We start from the raw sequence: 20,936 nt of genomic DNA, 5'->3' as shown, positions 1-20,936 counted from the left end.
GTAAAGCTTGGAAGCTCCTAAAATCCTTCTTATCTGGTTGATCACAAATAGTGGCACTGGACAAATATCACTCTAAACCTTTCACCCTGCCTTGTGGAGTGCCACAGGGGTCTTCGCTCAGCCCCTTACTCTTCAATGTGTACGTCTCATCCCTGGCCTCACTAATCAGCTCCTTTGGTTTTAACCTGACCTCCTACTTTTGATGACACGCAGATTGTCGTGGCTCTGCGGCCTGGTCAGGGAGTTGAGATAAACAATCAGTTCCATGACTGTATGGCAGCTGTGGGGAGGTGGATGTAACAAAACTGCCTAAAATTAAATTCAGGCAAAACGGAGGTCATCCTTTTTGGAAATAATGCCAACTTTTGGACCCCCCCACTTGTGGCCAGTAACCATGGGCACTCTTCCTACACCTTCGAGGAAAGTAAAAACATATGTGTTTTGGTTGCTGAAAAGCTTAACTTTGATGATCAGATTAATGCAGTGGTATCTGCCACCTTCGATGTGCTTAGAAAATTCTCCCCTTTCTGCCGGTTGACAGTCAGCGGACAGTGGTCAAGGCGCTTATCCTGTCTGGGCTCGATTATTGTAATGGCCTTTATCTGAGGCTGCAGGAATGCTTTATGAACAAACTTCAACTGCTGCAAAATGCGGCAGCAAGATTGCTTTCGGGCACAACTAAATGTGCTTCCATTTATTTAGGTCATTTTTATCGTGCACGAATCATCACCAAGGGGATCTCTCGGCGCTGGAGAAAACGACCGGCGGTCTGTGAGGAGCGGCTTAAAAGAGCCATGTTTTAAGCAGTTTTTTGAATTGGGACAGGTTCGGACATTCCCGGATTTGTTCAGGGAGGCCATTCCATAGTTTGGGGGCCAGATGGGAGAAGGAGCGACCCCCCATTTTTGTCTTCCTGAATCTGAGGCAGCACAGTGGCTTCCGATTACTAGATCTAAGCTGACGTGTAGGTTGATACCATTTTAGTTTGTTGGTCAGATAAGCCGGACCAAGACCATGCAGGGCCCTGAAGACCAAACATAATATCTTAAAGGTGGCCCGTTTCTTAACTGAAAGCCAATGTAGTTGGCGTAAAATAGGCAAAGAGGGGGGTCGGGCTGGCTTATTGAGGGCGAGGCGGGCAGCTGTATTTTGCACAACCTGTAGTTTGGATAAAAGGTCCTCCCTGATTCCTACCAATAAAGAATTTCCATAATCAAGGCGACTGATTAACAGCGCCTGGATGAGAGTCTTTCTAGCGCTGAGCGGGATCCATGGGAAAATCTTTCTCAACAATCGCATAGTCCCAAAGCAGGAGACTGCAAGAGTCTTCACCTGTTCCTCCATTGAGAGCTGATTATCTATCTTTATCCCCAGGTTCTTCGCCCAGCTTCTCGGGGAGGGGGCCTCTCCTAGTTCTGATGGCCACCAGTCTGGGGACCACAGGTCAACAGCCTTGCCAAACTAGAGTATCTCGGTTTTAGCGGAATTTAGTTGTAGGAAGTTTTCTCTTCATCCAATCAGCTATGTTAATCATACACCTCAAAAACCTTGCTTTCGTTTCGGTCGGATCTCTCTCTGTGTACAATCAGCTGCGTGTCATCAGCGTAAGATATAGTTTCAAACCCACAGTTCATGATGATTGAGGCCAGTGGGGCAACATATAGATTAAATAATGTGGGACTTAATATAGAGCCCTGCGGTACCCCCTTGTCCACTGCAGCTGGAGACACATGGCACCCTAATTGGACAGATTGAGTTCTATCAGAGAGATAACTCTGAAGAATGTATGACTAAACAACTACTTCCTAAACCACGACTTCCTGAACCATGAAAGCTAAACAACGAGCAATGATAAACCACTACTTTTTTTTTCAACGACTTCCTAAACCACGATAGTGCATTTACGGAATCCCCAGTTTGCATTGTAAACATCACGTTTATTTCTGATACTATGTTGGAAAGCGATAATAAATTATTAGATAAAGGTGTCAATTTAATTGGAACCACAGTTCCTAGTCTGATAAAGTTTACTCGCAAGGTACAGTTAAACACACCTTTGTGATGTAACAGAGTTCCTACCCCTCGGAGTTTGGAACCCGAATGGTGTCTCACATGGATTCCCATATAACGATAGTAAAATGCATGGCGTTTGAGGGATCCGTGCACACAAGGAATTTGCCATTATATATTGTAATAATATCGTACATAAATGATAGTTGTTGATAAACAATAGTATATTTTATTTTATAGAAATGTCCACAAGGTGGAACCAGTGTTCCAAATTTCCTCAAGTGCGCTCGCAAGGTGCATTAACCCGTTCGCTGCTGCCGTCGGCCGTCGCGCGAGCTACCTCCCTGGTGCTGCGCACATCCAACGGCCGACGCAGCCGCACCCGTTTCTTCGAACGTTCAGCACTGGCGCTGAACATTCGAAGCAGTAAACGGGTTAAAGCATTACTAGTGTGTTGTGAAAACGTACCTGCCCTATTGAGCCCAGAACCCGAATTGTGCCTCACATGGATTCCCCATAAAACTATAATGGAATACATTTTGTTTGAAAAGTCAAGAACCGACTATTTTCCTTGAAAAGTGGAGAGGGAGTGTTGCGAAGAATATATCGAAAAAAATGGGTAATAGGCTCTGCACTTACCGTGTTAGTCTCCTTTTGCCGCTGATATTTCCGGCGTCTGTCCGTGTAGGGTTTCACACCCTCACCAATTGTATCCCATTTACGTGCGCCATCACGGCGTTCCTGGGTCAAGGAATGTTCCTTAAAGTCACATCGCCGAGATTAAAAATACAAAAACTTTATTTACTCATTGTCCATTTATTTTCTTATTTGTCCTTTCTCTCTCGTGTCCCTATGGCACTCCGGTTAAATTATATTTAATTTTGAAGTGTGTCATGATATCCCCATATCCTTGGAAATTATATGGTTGAAAAATATGTGTTTCACTTAAGACCCGTGATGTCTTCCAACGCTCGAATGTAAGAGTGGCGTGTGCAGTGAGGGGGAAGGGAGGCGGAGATTAATGTCCTGGGGAGGGGTGGGGTGGCCAAGTCATGGTTTAGGACTTTGTTGTTCAGGACTTCGTTGATCAGGATTGGTCTTTGTACGGACTTCGTCGTTCAGGTAAGTTGTGATTAAAACTTTGTTGTTTAGGATGTTTCCCAACTCTGAAACCATTTAAGGGATAAGCCTCCGACACCAATCTCTCGCAGCCTGTTTAGCAGAATACTGTGTGAGATGTCCATCTCCAAGGAAATAAAAAAACTTCACTGGCTGCCTGTCAGGAAACAGGCGCGCTTTAAAGACCTTTGCACCGTTTTCAAGGCTCCCCAAGGCACAGGTCAAGATTATCTGAAACAGCATCTACAGAGGTAGTAGCCTAAAAGAACCCTGCGTTCCATAGAAGCCAAGTTGGTGATAGTACCACCTACAAAAAAGCCTCTTAGGGTGAAAGAAGCTTTATTGTGCATGCTGCGAAAGCGTGGAATTACCTTATTTTTTCCTGAGAAACACCACAGATCTCTTGACATTTAGGAAGGGATTAAAGACCAGGCTTTTTAACCTGTAATTGCTGTCTACTGCTTTTGACCCAGGGGGTAGTAGCCAGCGCCAGGACACCTCCGGGTAACCGTTGCGCTTTACAGGTTCCTAGAACATAACATAATATGTGGTTCTGTGATATAGATTTGGTTGCAGGAGCTGCCTTGCTTGGTCCTTTTCCCTACTTTTCCTACTTTAAGTACAACGTGGAAAAATTGATCTTAAACAGGCCTTCACCATAGGCCTTCATACTTGATGAGTCTTGGCCATTAACAGTGCAACAGCAAAGAAATCAGCACTTCCTACTACTTCGCTGATATGAGAATATTTGAACTTTGGCACACATACCTTTCCCCCCTTGATTCTCTAGCTAAATAGGACCCAGAATTCCACAAGTACTGTTACTAAGACAACCCACACCATAGAAGGCCTGGTCGTCTGGGTGTGTTAGCCATTGATGCAGTGACTGTAAAAGAAAGTTAATATAAGAAAATGTGTTTTTCGCTCTACAGAAAGAACATAAAACTGCTGACACAAGATCCCTGAGATAACTGATAAACCTGGAGCATCTACAATAAAAAAACACAATTCAACTGTTTATGTACGCCTTGATTAATCGTTGCCTATTGTACAGTGTATTTGATGGCCCTTTTAGAAATGTTCAGTGAAACACCTACTGCCCTAATGGGGTTGGGACAAGCTTTTTTCACCAGTTTTTCAAGGGTGGAAAATAATCTTGAAAGCTTGGAGGGAAAAAATATGACTTGTCTCCTGCAAACTGTTTTCAGTTTTTTTTTACTTGATTCTTATATGCCATCTAGAAACAACCAGAGAACTTTCCTGTCAGCGGAGGGCATGCACAAACAAAAGATCTAGTCTATCTGCAGTAAAAAAAAAATCTGTTTTTGGTCCTTTTTGGGTTCTTCTGGTAATAAAGGCCTTCCAACATTACCTATTTGCACTCATTAATCAATAATAGCAGAAACAGTCTTTTTAGGATCAGCCATAACACGGAGGAATGTTGTAGGTGAACATCAAGGTCCTCATATCATGTCTATGATCTCCTCTTCTTCCCCTTTTCTGTTAGTCAGTTTGTAAAGCTGATCTATTAAACATTCTGCGGTTGTAGAATGTGTATCTACTATAAATAGATTGTCTTTTTAGTTGTCTTTTAAAACCTGATGAAACTCTGCAAGTATTCATTCATTAGTCCAAAATACTTTGGCTACTAACTACTGTTACTAAGGTACTAAGAATCCCCCGCACTTCAGCCCAGAGGCATGGGCCTGCCCCTGGACGGATGCAGTATTTGGCACGTGTGACACATTCACCATTTACGGCTTTTTAGCCGCCTTGAAGTTGTCGACTGTGATTTTTTAGCATATACTAAAGGTGAAAAAACACAAAACAGCATGTCCCATGATGCAATGTTTTGTACTTGAAAAATAGGACTGACTGAAGGTGTTACACATGACATGAGCTCCGTTGGTGAACTACTACTTTGGGCCATACCTTTTGCGAAAACATATCGCCAGTGTTGTGGGCTGCTGTGGGCTGCTCTGTAGCTGGTCCCCCCCGCCGCCGCTTTCCTAACATCCACGCGGCCACCGAGGGGGGGGAGGGGGGGAGGACTACAGCCCCCAGAATTCTTCGAGGCATCGCCCCGCCCACCTTCGCCCACTTCCGCGCCCGGAGGCGCACAAAGGAGCCGAACTCCCTCCGTGTTGCGGGATCGTGCGCGGGTCTCGCCGGGACCGTTTGTGGCCGTTAGGGGCCGTAAGAGGCCGGGCTGGGCCACCCCTCTTGGACATTGGATTCAGGTCTATATTGTGTTTGATGCTTCAATGGCACTAAATAGTTACCCGTGTTTTTAGATTAATAAGCAATCACTGCATTAAGGGTTTAATTTGTGTCTTAAATAGAGCTTCTTTCTTAAGAGCTCTTTTTATTTCCTTTTATTTAACGTGCTAATCTCCCTGGCGTATGGTGATATTATTGTATTGTCTTTCAGATATTAAATCATAACCTTTTGTATATTACAGTGTTAAACAATAGGGAAGATTATTCCTGTTTAATCTGCTCCAGTATCAAAACTAAGGGTAGCTTCTAATCCTCCTCTCCCTAGTTTGACAGCAATTGATCGAATGCTTCAGAAGACTATTGGGGTGGTCGCCTCTGCTATCGAAAGCACAGAAAGGCGTCTCTCACTCCCTGCTGGTACTCTTCCCCCATTACCTGTTATAAATATTTCGATGTTCACAACTAACTCTCAGGATTCGATGTTAGTTCCATCTTGTGTTGCTTTACCAGAGGGACATCCTACCCTACCAACTAATGAGATTGCTCCTAGGATGGCCCCTGTACCTTCTGAACTCCTGCCCTCTCTAACAAGGTTATCTTTGACCCCCACAATATTTTCAAGCAATGTAATTTCTGACCCTCCACTTTTGAATGAGGATCTTCCAGAAAAGGTGGGGGTGTGACACACCTCTAAGTCCAATCTCTCTCGCTACTTCAATGTTAAGCGTTAATAGCGACAGCCCGTGTGTTAGGACTAGAGGGCAGAAGGCAAGACGTAAATCAAAACATACTACTAAGGAAGGTCAAGCTGTAAAAAACGTTAAAGGGAATACTAACAACAAACAAAGAAAGGTTGTTGAAAAGTCTATTGGGAAAAGAGGAAATAAGGCGAATAATCAGCCAGAAATTGTATTTCCATCAACTAGTACAAAAGTCCCAGTAGTAGAGGAGTCTTTCTGGGAAAGAATGGAGACCCTCATAACAACGCTTTTAGAACCTATTTGCCTAAAGGTTAGGAATATTGAAACAAGGATGACTAATATAGAGGGAAAGCTTGATAGGAACCAGCAGCCTACTCAGGATAAATTAATTCCCATATTACCCCAACCTACTCCTACTGGTTCAAATGGAAATCCTAATATTACTTCACAGGTCTCAGTAACTCAAATTCAACCTAAAAACTCCAAGGTTAACGGTCGCTTGGAGCTCCAAAAACCAGGGGGGATACTAGAATTAATACACCTGGGTTGTCTGTTCCAACCCAAGCAGTTACCAATGTAACACCTAATCAATCTAGAAGAGTGGAGGATAAAATTTAGGCAAATATAACCTCAAGTTTGCCTATTTTAAACTTGCCCCCAGAAGCGACACCGTATACAGTGGTGTTAGCCAATGTTCCTCCATTACCCCCTAATGTTTTTGAACACTGGTCGACTTTAAGGAACAAATCCCTTTTTATCTACCAAGTTCGGGCTTAAAAATCATTTGTTCTCGGAATGTAAGATGGCTAGAAGAGTGAGATGGTTGGGCACATTAGATAAATCATTGAGTGGGGATTGTGTAATTTTATCATTCCGGTCACCACAATTGGTACGTATATTAATCGAGAGGGGTTGTACTGGGACTATTGACCCTGACTATGTTAACATTCTCCCCCTCGGTTTCTTTTATTGTCCACCTCGACCAATTAGGTGTCTAGCTCCCCCCTGCCCACCTTTAAATCAAGATGGACTGTTGAGCAGAAGATATGGTGTCCCAACATACAATCCTTTTGACACTCTTAGTGGCTTAGAAATTAATGATTGACTACGGGAAGATATTACCATACATAATCCTTTAGGTGTAAAAAACTGACTCCATCCCCTTTGTTAGTAATGGGGAAACCATAAAGGCAGATGGGGGAAAGTTTCTAATAAAGTCCCCAATACGTTAGGGATTGTGGGTTACATAGGGGGTGCTGAGGCCCTAGATGAAGAACTAGAGGTAGAAAGTGACCATAGGATCTCCTCTTTATCAACTGACTCTGTTCTTTCTGTCCCAGTTACCTCCTCGTTGGCCCCATCTCTATGTAAAATTTCCTCGTGGAATATTGCTGGTATTGGATCTAAAATTGCCAATTCAGTCCTGTGGGATTTTATTCAGACACAAGATATGCTCTGTCTTCAAGAAACTTGGAGTCTTGATCCAGTCCATCTAAATGGCTTTAGGACTTTTCATACCCCAGCTGTTGACGCCCTACATGGAAGAGCAAAGGGTGGATTGAGCATCTATTTGTCTAACAAACTGAATTTTATAAGAGTAATAGAGCCTGTTACTGACATTTATTTCCAACTTCTAATACTTGTCCTGGCTGCTGATATTCCGATTGCTCTTGTTAATCTATATATTAATATTCCCCCGGGTGATGTACCTATTGTTTTAAGTAAATTGGCTAAAGCTTTGTTCCTACAGGAAAAAATCTACAGACAAGAACTGATGATACTTCTGTTTGGGGATTTTAATTGCACTTTGTGTAGCATGATGAAGGACAATAGGTGTAGAATGACACAGGAAGATGGTCTGGGCCATTTACATTTTAATCACTCCTTTCAAGGGGAACAATTTAATAGCTTACTTGCCAAATTTGACTTGGGATTTGCGAATGAAGTCTGCACTTTACCATCTTCCCTATCTTCAACATTTAATGGAAGGGGCTGTGCTACTACTATCAATTATGCTATTGTTTCTAATAAGTGTGGCGGTAGAATTTATTCCTTTAAAGTCTCCGATATTGCTCTAAGTGACCACTTCCCGCTTTGCATGGCCATCCTGCTCCCAAAAATGTCCACTCTAATAAATAATAAAGAAAGGGATAGCGTGGACGTTAATCTAGCTATTGGTAGAATTAATGGTTACGCGTTAAAATGGGCTATGGTGGACCAGCCGGAAATACTTAAATTAGTGGCTGGTAAATGCTTATCTGAGATAAACATTTGTTTAAGGGAAGACTCTTCTCCTGGAATGCTCCTTGCTTCCTTTCTGACCATCTCGAATGAAATTAGGACCTCCCTTATGAGGCAAGTTAAAAATAGTAAACAGAAGGGAGGGTGGTTTGACTCTAAATGTACTAGGGCTTATGCCATTCTAAAGAAGGAACTGCATAAGAAACCCAGGTGTGCCGAGGAAGTTGGCAGACTCAGGAAAGAGTATAAAATAGCTATAAAAGATCGAAAGAATATGTTGAGAGTAGAAGCCTGGGAAGCTCTGCATCTTGCTTCCACCAGGAACAACAGTGCTGGCTTCTGGAAACTCATCAGAACACCCTTTCTCAGGGAAGAAGTTGGTTCTAAGTTGAAAATAGCAATTCCTGAATCCGATTGGATTAGGCACTTTTCTAGAGTGTATGAGGGTGAGGGACGGGTGGGCCTTCCGACACCCCAGGTCAAGAAATTTGTTTTTTACCTTGGAAGGAGTTGAAAAAGCCCTGTGTGTAAGCCAGGGTGGTAAGGCCCCTGGCCCGGATGGTGTCCCCATAGATATTTGTAAGGCTACCCCCTCTTTGTGTGGCCCCCTTCTTGTCCAGGTGCTTAACGCCAGCTGTGTTTCAGACTTCCTGCCTACATGGGTGGAGTCTGTAATAGTGCCCATCTATAAAAAGGGGGATAGACAAGACCCGGGTTGTTACAGGCCCATTTCCCTCCTAGATTCTTTTACAAAAATAGTGGGCCGGATAGTTTTGGATCGGCTCCTGGTCTGGGCAGGAGAAAACTCTATTTATTCCGATCTACCGTATGGCTTCCGCTCTGGTTTGGGGACAGTGGAACAGGGTTTAAATCTACTAATGCTGGTTGGGAAGTACACAAGGGCCAAGAAAGGTAACTTGTTCTTGGCCTTCGTCGACCTCTCGGACGCTTTTGACGGTGTGATTCATTCCAAACTGTGGATTTTACTGGGCCAACTTGGGGTTGAAGAAAATATTATTTATTATCTTAAACGTTTTTATAGCAATGCATCAGCCCGCGTTCGCTATGGCCTAAAGGGGAAACGCACCAATAAAATTCCAATTAGGAGTGGGGTCAGACAGGGCTGTGTTCTGGCCCCATTCCTTCTTTAATTTTTATATAAATGGATTGGAAAAAGACCTGTGCAATAATAGTTTAGATCCCCCATATGTAGCCGGCCGTCCAATCCCTGCGCTTTTGTACGCTGACGACGCTGTTCTTATGTCGCGTACTCAAGTGGGACTACAGCGTGTGGTAGATAGTTTCTCCCTCTTTATGAATGAGCTGGGTCTAAAAGTTAATACAACTAAAACTTTTACCATGCATTGAGGCAGGTATCACAAACCTAAGAGGGCCATATTTATAGCAAGACAGAAGCTTGAATCCACCAAGCAGTTTTCCTACCTGGGTATACTGTTTACTCAGAGTGAGTCCTGGACGCAGGCTGTGTCAACAAAAAAATTAGCGATGGTTTATTCAACGGCTGCCCTCAAGACTTTCTCAAAGAAATTAGGTACTAGACCCCCTGTAGAGCTAATTAAGATCTATAAAGCTAAATGTGTGTCTGGTGCTACTTATGGCAGTGGGGTATGGGGATTTGCTGATCCCACGCCCATCCAGGTGGTGGAAAACTCTTTCTTAAAGTTTATCCTTGCAGTTCCAAAGAGTACCCCTAATTACAACTGTCATGCAGAATTGGGTCTTGCGTTTATATCAGATCTAATTAAGCTGGAGCCTGTTCTACTATGGCACAGGCTGTGGAGAGAAGAAGCAACAAGGCTTAATAGAGATATCCTGACAGATATTCTAAAATTAGAGGGAGCCATGAGGATACCGTGGCTGAGCTACGTATGCAAATTTCTAACAGATATCGGAAAGTTGGACTATTTCCTAAATCCTCTTACTATCTCATCTATCTCATGTAAAGACCTGAAGAAGGAGGGTTTAGCTTTCCTGAATTCTTTAAGAATTACATCTGAGGTTTTAAAACCTTCTGTCCTGCAACACCAAATGATATTAACGACTTTTAACATTCAGCCCTGCTTAATCTATGTGCTAGATAATTATGAAAGATTCCTATTATCTCGCTTTAGATTTGGAATCTTCCATAGATTGGTCAGTTTCCCTACAGTAAATAATTGGATGCATGAATTACCTCCCTGCCCCTGTGATGATGTTTCACCCCAGAGTATTATTCATGTTTTTCTCTTTTGTAAATTTTATGATGTGATCAGACATAACGTTTTATTACCACTGCTGAGAGAGATGGGCCACCGGCAATGCCGTGTGGCTATGTTAAGTATTCAATGTTTAGATAACCACCTGTGTGTTGCAACAACTATTCTATACTTGAAAAATGTGATGCGTAGTAGGAAAAGTATGATCACATAAATGCACTTTAAGATCTATGATACTATGAATTTTGAATCCCCCGGTATTGACGAATTCTCTTGTACGCCATTGAGAAACTGTTAAATGAATTTTTAATGAATTTTAATGAACTGTCTTTTTATGTATACTTTTATGATTGCTTCTAAACAATCGAATAAAGTTATATTTGAGTTGATTTGATTTACTGGTACATATAGGGCAATACATTGTATAGTGCCTGTTGGAGGGTAAGGAGACTAGTTATGCATGGCCTTAAGGAATTATTGAGTCTGGAAGGCATCATAGCCATTCAGCACGGGGTGGTTCCTAAAGGTCTAAGGAAAAGCCATACAAAGGCATCCTTTTTAAGAGTAATACATAACAGCGGATGTATCTTTAGCTTGTGTTTGAGGTCTGTTTTAGAAATGCAAATAATAAGTGTGACACATCCCAATGGAGAGTGAATCACATTTTCACTTTTTAGGCTTGGCTATAAATGGAGTTGTAGTTTGGCCACAGCGAGGTGCGCTGTAAGTAGATAGACCAGAATGTGAGACCTCCTTTGGATACTAGGGAATAAGAAAGTGAACCAGCTCTAGCTATAAATTGAGAACAAACACACATTTGTAACATATTTATCCAACCTAGCAATATTGCTCATCTTCAATTTCTGCTGGATGCCCTCTGTAGCTTGCGCCAGAGTGAGTAAAGGTTCCGAAAGATGTGCCTTGTTTTTGTCTGTAAGATGCTGATACCTGGCAACTGTTAGGATGCAAATATATGCCCAGTACAATTCCAGTGGGCTCTAACCAGAGTCTGTACCTTATAGTTCACTCTGAATTGTCAATCAGCCGTATGAAATTTGAAAGAAAGCAAAGAAACTGCAATAAAATACAGTAGGATAATTGAGGACTGTAATAGAACTTACAAGTATTGCACAATTAGTACGGTGTTTAATAGAACAGTTATTTTTAACCCCATCACAATAAATACACCCTGTGAATATAATGCTCGCCAAACTCCCAAGAGGCTGTTCAGGAGAACAGATTAGACTGCATCCAGAGCATTGGAGCTGCTGGAGTCCTGCTACACTGAAGACTGGAATACGACAAGTCCAGAACCATGGTAGTTAACTGAAACACATTTAACGCAATAAAGATGGATTCAAACAGGCTGGGTATGAACTTTATTGAATGTGGACAGACATGCTATGTTGCAGCTCAAAGCCAGGTAGGGGTCATTCCCTGGCACTAGAATTATATACGGAGGAGGGCATCGTAAAAGTCGATTTGAATACATACACAGTCTTAGAATTGAGCATTCTGCCTCACCTGGTCTTTAATCCCCTGAAACTCTATTTTCTGTAGCGAGTCCAACATGTAGGAAAAAATTTTGCTGGTCAGATTTAGGGTTATGTGTTCCAGTTACTTGTGAAAAAAAACCGTTGTAAATCAAGCCTATTGCTGTCCACCTTCCTGGTTCTCAATCACGCTATTGCAAGCGTGATGGAATTCTTCTTAATTGCAGAGAGAACCTCAGATAGAAGCTACAATTCTGGGGAAAAAGCAAACCCTGTAGATGCCTTGCTCGTTTTTGTCTATTGGTTAGAAGGGGTGATTATTGTTTTTTTGTGTTCCTTTAAAGCTAATCATGCATGTTCGAAGGGATGCAGATGCGCGCCCTTTCTTGGTGATAACTCATGAGTTGTGTAAACAGCTGACCTGTATTTTGAAACTTCAGATATATCTATTCCAGGGGCACTACTGTAGATGTTTCATCAGACACAATATTTTGAGGCACTTCCAAATATTTGCGGACTGACTCGTTTTATCTGGAGTACTCTGTTATTTTTCCCTGCTGTGTCCAGTTGATCTGCACTAGGAACAGTTTTCACGAAAGAGACCTTGAAAGTATGAAAGTGGTTGTAACTAACCCACATCTTTTATTTGGCACGCTCATAATATTTGTAGAACCGAGTGTTTTTTTTTTTGTAAAGCACAAAAAAAATTCAGTTTTCATGAGAGAAGGCAAATTGATTTGTGGTTGTGTGAGCATGAGCACAATACATGTGATCTTAGGGAAACTGTATAAAACATCTTATTGTTGGTTTGAAAATGTTTGTACCTCCTAGACAAATTTATTTTGTTCAGTGACACAAAAAGTATACATTGACTGTCTAACCGCATGCAAAATTGAGAAATGTAGTCTTTGTTAATGCAGAATGCATAATTGGTGCTAAATTGCAAAAAAAATATATGGTTTTCCTTTTTCATTTCATTTTCAGGGAGTATTACTGTCACCTGTTCCTGAGTTGAGGGATTCATCGAGACTTCATGAGTCCTCCTACATAGATGATTGCACTTTTTATCAACCTGGGACCTACATCCACTCTGTAAGAGATCCTGTCCATAACAGAGTCACAATGGTAAATATTCGATTTTAATGCTAATTTATGATGGGGTGTTGAAAGCTAGTCTCCATCACAAATTTAGGGCCCTATGTGGATCTCGGCAGACAAGTTACTCTGTCACAGCAGTGACTGATATCCAGTCCACTGAAATATAAATCCCATAAGATATATTGGGATTTATATTTCAGCAGACGGAATTTCCATCAAAGTTGTGTCGGAGTAACCCGTCCTCCAATATCTAAATCAGGCCCTTAATTATCAAGTGCACCTTCATGTTACTTCGGAATTGGCTACTTCTGCATCCTAGGATCTTCGTTGATGCTCATAAATGCTAGAATAATTCCCTGCTGTGTGTGTGTGTGTGTGGGCCCCAGAACACGTTTTGTTATAGTTTTCTTCCATGTAAACAGCATTATAGAATATCTTTGTCCATGAGTTGATATCTAATTCTGTAGAGTGGAAGCCTAACAGAGACCTCACTTTGTCATGAATGTTCAAAATAACTATCCACGCTGTCATCATATTGCAGCATTAATATGCAGTAAAAACAACTCTCAACAGAGAACCTAAAAGCAACAATGCAGTCTGTTAGTCTCACATTGAACACAGAGACACAAGAAGCTGTCCACTGAAAAAAACAAAGGTTAAAGGGACATATAGTTAGATGAGCATTTCTGTTAAAATATACCATTTAAAAAAATAAACACTCAAATTCACCAGTCATAGTTATCTCAAGTTACTATAACTTGTACCAACGCATTTATACTTTGGTTTTTTTCAGTAATTTTGTAGGTTTTTTAAATGTAAAGTATTATTACAATTCCAAACTATAACGTCACTTTAATCTTTGTTTTTTCCAATGCCTTTCACTGTTATTTTTTAACCTAAAGTAAAAAGTTAATCGCTGTGCAAGGTGCGGAGTTGGGAGCAGGGCTGGATGCTGGCCAGCCCTGCATCTATCCAAACGCCGGCACCACCCTCTCTTTCACGGCTCAATATGTCATGTAGGGTGTCATGTTAAGTAAGGCAGACCAACTGTTTTATCAAAGGGTGAGCACATCAACCTATATAAAGCAGACCTATTGGCTTTTTCAAAGTCGCAAACACAACAAGATGGTGGACGGATTGCTAACATTTTCAACCACTCACCCCCTGTCAAGAGACCTGGGTTGAGTCCATTGTTGTTTTGCTCACTATGCCACCCCAGTTTGGACCCTGCCATTTGCAAATCAGTCTTGACCCTGCTCCTCATTGGAACAGTCCAGCCCGAACAGCTATGCCAGGTCCTTCCTGGACCGAAAGAAAGCATCTGGGGACCAGTTTTGGGGTATCAACAGGCTAACTTGAATACAGTGGACAGTGAGCAAGGGACCCACATGTGAGCATTCCCTTGACCACCTTGGGCAAACATAGCAAACACAACAAGGTCATGCCATATGCAAATCAGTCTTTACCCTGCTCCTCATGAGAACAGTCCAACCCAAACTTGCTAAGTTTGCTATGTTCGTCTAAGTGGCCAATGGTATGCCCAGACATGGGTCCCTTGCTTGCTGTGCCATTGGATTCAAGCTAGCCTGGCTGATGGGTGATACCCTAAAACCTGTCCCAGGATGCTTTTTTCTGGTCCTGGGAGGACCTGGCCTGGCAGTTCGGACTGGACTTCTCCCATGAGGAGCAGGGTCAAGACGGATTTGCATATGTCTAGGTCCAAACTGAGGTAGCATAATGAGAAAAATAACTATGGATTCAACCCAGATCAGTTGACTGGGTAAGTGGTTGAAAAGTTTCAGCACTCCACTCTGTCCATCATCTTGTGTTTGGTTGTCAAAAAGTCCCCAAAAACAGTAATGAAAATGTCATTAATTCACAAATTGCACTGTTTAATAATAATGATTGTTTCAAAATATTTTAATTAAAGCATTTTTGAAAAAACAACCCTTGGAGACTTTTTTGGAAAAATCTTCAGGTCACAAAATGCAGCCATTAAACCAACCACAAGAGGTCTTTGCACTCCAGCTGAAGAGCATACAGCTCCAGCTCATAGTGCTTTAAAGAATGATGGTAAGCACTCCTAGGGTTATGGGTTCAATGAGCCCGGAGATTTAGTGTTTTTGTTTACGCTACTAGGTGGCTGCGGCTCTCCCAGTAGCCCCCCAGAGCATTATAAAGAATGCTTGGTGGTGCCCCTGCTAATTTTAGGGGCACCACCAAGATCCAAAATATTATTGAAAAGCCCTTGAAGGGAATTGTGGGATGCTCCTTGATTGGAGAAGTAAATGATAAATGAGCGGATCATGCACTCAATTATTGTTCTTTGTATATTTTTATATTTATTGGGTGCCCTGGTACACACCCGTGGCACCCACAATGTTGCTATGGTTGGGGTTGTCGGAGGAGCCCTAAGGCACCAGCAGTCCCTGCAGGCTACCCAGCCAATAGCCATAGAAGGAGCCAACATTATTTGGTTTTTTTTGTACAGTTGCTGCTACAGTTCTCACTTGGGGCACACACAATGTAGTCTTCGGTTGGGTCCATGGGGTGAGGTCCAAGGCCTGCATGACCCCTGCCGGCTTCTCAGCCGAACCGTTAGTGGGTGCCAGCAGCACACGGCTCCATTCCTTTGCTCTTATTGGACTTATTTCTCTGGAGGGAGTTAACTCTACCCAGTCTACATACTCAGTGCTGACTGTGAATAGTAGGGGCTTGCCCACAGGGCCGGACTGGCCATAGCGGGCACCAGGCGTTTCGCTGGTAGGCCGCTAGCGTGGGGGCTGGTTTTAGGTCCCTAGGGGGCCGTTTTTGTTAGCGGGGTTTGGCAATATCGGCCCCTTGTAACAAAATCGTCCGAAACCGGCCCTCACAACCAGCTTGTCTGCAATCCCCCTCACCCCAGGGTGAGTCGGCTGAGCAGTTTGCCAGGGCCGGTTTCTGTTCCCAGTCCGGCCTTGCTTGCCCACCTATAGCCCTTGTATGTCTGGAGGGAATGGGCTCTATACACCCTGAGGGCAGACTGTGCGCAGCAGGGGCTTTCCCACTTAGTAGTACTTGTGTGTGTGGGTGGGGTGGGTTAAATGCAGAGTCTGCTCACTGAGCTCAGACTATGCATAGTATCAGCTTGCCCACCCAATGGGGCTTAGGTCTCTGGAGGAAATGGGCTCCCATGCAGTCTGCACACTTAGTGCTGACAGTGAATAGAAGGGGCTTGCCTACCTGAAGGCACTTATGTGTCTGGAGGGACTAAGCCTATAGCAAAGTCAATGCAGACTGTGCCTAGTAGAGACTTTCCCACCTAATGGGCCTTAGTTCTATGTAGAGGGGGTACTCTACTTGTAGTCTTTGCACTTATCACTCACTGTGCATGGTATGGCCTTCCCGAGGGAGTCTGGCTGGACCAGACAATCAAAACAATGTATTTTCTCTTGTTGTCTTGTGGGAATCCCGACGGAGTCCTGCAGCAACGTATTTATACATTTTTAACCTTAATTTCTCTAAAATGGGTACACAGATGACCTTAAATCACAAAAATCACGCCTTCTGGGTACAGCTTTCTGCCAAATTTGGTGTAATTCTGTTCAGTTGTTTTTTTCTGTATTGTCTAGTTTTAATAATTTTCCTGTGGAAATTGCATGGGTAAAAAGTGTTTTGAACACACCACCTTTTTTCTCGACCCACCCTTGACACATCACCTCTAAACCTTCCATTAAGTTGCAGAGTTGGGTGAATTATTTTTTTGGGCATGTTTCGCGAAGATTTGTCAAATGACACTAGTTACTGGTGAAACAAAAAAAAACTCTTCCTATGGAAACTGACTAACTATAACTACACAGTGGCCATTGTGTTTAAAAATATATATATTTACATATATATGTGTTTGTATATGTATGTATATGTGTGTTTGTGTGTATATATATATATATATATATATATACTTTCATATTAAGGGTGTATATATAGTGATTGCTAAAAGTGTCTTGCCCTACTCCAGTAGACAGTAACAGACTGCAGGAGGTAGCCCAAAACCCTAAAGAGAAAGTTCTGTTTACCTTTTTTAAGGCTATTAAATTATTCTATTTCAGGAACTCAGCAATGGATCTATGGTGAGGCTTACAATTCCAGAAATTGCAACTTCAGAACTTGGTAAGAGTCATGTCGGAAATCAATAACATCATGTATTTACATATATTAATGTCGGCTGTGCAGCCATTGAGGAAGGCGGAAGCCGAGAAATATATATGCCTTTATATATGTATATATATATATAAATTCACCTCTGAAAGGAAATAACATACTATTAAAGATGTTTGTCGAGGTCTGATTGGGCACACAAAAGTTTTAGATTGAAGGAATACCTGGCACTGTGTCAAACCGATAATTCTTCCACTCTGTGTGCAAAGAGCTGATTGGAGCCTTTAGGTTGTTGGTCTTTCTGGAATTATGATATGAAAAGGACCCCAGAATGTTTGGTTCAGGCAAAGGGAATAGAGTTGTCACCTGCAATTGTGTTGCATGCATAGTGACTGTTTGGTCCAGAATGTGCCCCTCCTGATGTGCTAGTTTACCAATTAATAGTTTTTAGTTAAGCTTACCATGGTCATTTAAGAAATTAAGCATGGTGCCACGCAGGATCAGGGTATTTTTTTTACTGAGTTTTAAGAGTAACATTTCTAATATTGCATGATAGCGCAGTTTATTTTTTTCAAAATCTGATATTTCTATCAAGACAGTCTAGGGATCATTTTCAGTTAAGGCCACCGCACACCTTGTTAGGCTCATCTTTCCTGTATTTTTCAAAAAGGTATGAGTACTAGATTATCTCTGAAGGGAATGAGGTCACCACAAAGCCAAGCTTACAAAAACTCTGCCTGAGTGCATTCTGGATCGCATTCTGGATCTAATGTCATCATGGAAGGAAAGGGGAATGCAACTTTTTGGAGTATTAGGTTCTGTGCACATTACATAAAGTTGTCATAGGTTGATATGCTTTCTTGTATATGGCTGCTGGCATCCTGCATGGCAGCAGTACAGCTGAGTTTAAATAGAGCACAGCTGACTGGCACATTGCAGGGCTGAAGGGCTTCAATGCTGAATCTCCTCAGCTGGGTAAACCTATAGTCAAAAATAGTGACAGGCTAGTTGCTCAGCCGGGCTCACTTCCCAAGATTGTGGCAATTAGGAAAGCCTTCCAATAGAAGTGGAAAGTGGTTCAAGTCAACTTTTGTGGAATCTCAGAAATAATAGCAGCTGTTGAAACTACTGCAGCATAAAAATGCCCATAAAAAAATAAATAAAAAAATGTAGGTGAGTTGTTGTGGCTCATCTGTAATGGCTGGTTGACCTTAAATCATACACAAAAAGAACAATTGATGGACAGAATGCAGAACAATGTCATACATTCACCCCAGTACAGAGATCTGGGCCGAAATCCATCGTTTTATTTCCTCACCATGCCATTCCAGTTTGGATCCGGCCGTATGCAAATCAGTCTTGATCCTGTGCCCAATGGGAACAGTCCAGTCCGAACTGCCAGGCCAGTTCCTCCCTGGACTGGATTCAATATAGCCGGGCTGAAGACGGCTGAAATGCCAGAAACTGGTCCTCGGAAGCGTGTTTCCGGTCCAGGGAAGGCATGGCTTGGCAGTTCGGGCTGGACTGGTCCCATGAGGCACAGGGTCAGACTGATTTGCATATGGCCATGTCTGAACTGGGGTGGCAGAGTGGGCTAAAGAACGGTGATGGATTAAACCCAGATCTGTTGACTGGGTGTGAGTGTTTGATTGGTTCAGATGCTCCGTCCATCACCACCCCCTTTTGTACCACTTTGTTCGCCATATGTTGGCAGGGTATGCTCAGACGTGAGTCCCTTGCTCACTTTGCCACAGGATTCAAGCAAGCCGGGCTGAAGACTTCTGAAATGCCAGAAACCGGTCCTCGGAAGCTTATTTCCGGTCCAGGGAAGGCATGGCTTGGCAGTTCGGGCTGGACTGTTCCCATGAGGCACAGGGTCAGACTGATTTGCATATGGCCATGTCTGAACTGGGGTGGCAGAGTGGGCTAAAGAACGGTGATGGATTAAACCCAGATCTGTTGACTGGGTGTGAGTGTTTGATTGGTTCATATGCTCCGTCCATCACCACCCCCTTTTGTACCAATCAGTGCACCACCGCAGATGTCTGGGATAGGTAGTCCTGCCGAAAACCCCATACCTTTTCTTCCTATTTTTAGTCAACCTACACAAGTTAAATTTTTGCATATTCCTTTTGGAAATTAAGTGACTCTGGGGCCATGTCAAACTACGTGGATGCCATGCAGTGGTGAAAGTCCACCAAATTATCTAAAATGAACCCTTCAAAAGCGTAAATTCTGCACACTTCTCCTAACCCCACTCTTAGGAGGCAAACATCTCCTGGCTAGAAATCGTGGGTCTCCTTCATGCCAGTGAAATTCGGTTGTCTCCGAGGCCCTCACTTGGCTTACATCTGGCAGATAGTCCCTGTTACATTTTCTTCAGCTAACTCAGGATCCTCGATAAAATGTTTTTTGGGGGCTGAAAGTGCAAAGGCCTTTGACAGCTGCACTTTGGTTTCAGACTGGCAGGGTCAATGTGCATCCTGTCTTACATAGGAATAGAACCAGGGCATGAATTGCTGCTTCACTCCGCACACTTATAGGTGCATAGAACGCCTTAGTGTTTTCTGCCTTTTGGATCAATTCTTTTTTTTTTATAAATCTTTTTTTAGTATTTAAACAAAACCAAAAGCAGCATAGACAAATAATAATAAAGTGCAGTGCAGTGCAATCAACATTAGTTTCCAACAAGCTCATTGCTTTAGTACAACAATTATTGTGGCACATCTGCGGAACTATAAAATGGTCAGATTTCCTTACATATCGATGCTAGCAAGACATTACACAACATCATGGTTGGCTGACCCTGGGGGAGCGTCATCGAAAGGAGTACATATCATGCCTCTACTTACATTCCAGGGCCCCCAAATTCTAGTACATTTCTGTGGGCATCCTCTTGCTTCATAAATCACTCTCTCTGCCTGCATGCATCATTCCATGTCAGATTCCCAGTCCATGAACTTTGGATTCGTCACTCCTTTCCAGGTTCTGGCTATGTTGCGTTTTACCACCATACAGCCCAGGGATACCCACATTCTCTCAGTTCTGGACAAGTCGGTAGCCTTCCCGATGTTAAGCAGACATAGGCGGGGTGAAACTTCGACAGGTTTATGACAAATTAAAAACAGTGCTGACATGACCTTCCCCCAGTACGTCTGAAGAATTGGGTACTCCCACCACTTGTGGAGGTAGGTGCCATGGTGACCACACTCTCTGGGGCAGGAGGGAGAGCCCCATATACCCATTTTATCCAGTACTGAGCTAATGTAGTAGGCTCTATAGAGTAATTTAAGTTGGATACGTTTAAAGCAGGAGCGAATAGCCACCTCACGAGGAGATGCCAGAGCCTCCTGACAGTCTTTGTCACTGATGTCCCTGACATCATCCACCCATTTAGTGTGAAGTTTCTCTAGGGGATCACGGGTGTTTTATTAAGTTTTTTGCGATATGTGAGATGGCTTTTTCCTGGAGGTAATCGTCCAGCAGTCTATCCTCCAGCGGGGAAGAGACCAGCAGATTAGTGCCCTTGGGTATCGCTTCTTGTAATGCGCTTCAGGCCTATCGAAAAGTTTCCCCGCTGTGCAGTTGGTAATCTTGCTGAAGGTCACTAAACGGGGTCACCTTGCCTCCCACCCACAGATCGCCAACCATTGAGAGACCTATTAATTCTCATTAACAAATCCCGGTCGTTTTGAAAGCAA

At 42.8% G+C, this 20,936-nt stretch overlaps 1 protein-coding gene across 1 annotated transcript in view; it reads left to right on the top strand.

Moving 5' to 3' along the window:
- ANAPC1 (anaphase promoting complex subunit 1) overlaps positions 1-20,936 on the top strand; it is an 815,950-nt gene that overhangs the window by 160,727 nt on the left and 634,287 nt on the right. The window contains exons 14-15 of the mRNA XM_078648767.1: positions 12,985-13,125; positions 17,187-17,247. Coding sequence (XP_078504893.1) covers positions 12,985-13,125; positions 17,187-17,247 — 202 coding nt within the window. The remainder of the gene's footprint in view (positions 1-12,984; positions 13,126-17,186; positions 17,248-20,936) is intronic.

This window comes from Lissotriton helveticus, chromosome 6 (assembly GCF_964261635.1).
Source record: "Lissotriton helveticus chromosome 6, aLisHel1.1, whole genome shotgun sequence".
Lineage (NCBI taxonomy): Eukaryota > Metazoa > Chordata > Amphibia > Caudata > Salamandridae > Lissotriton > Lissotriton helveticus.
Note: the sequence above shows the minus strand (reverse complement) of the source record. Positions and strands in the feature narration are given on the sequence as shown.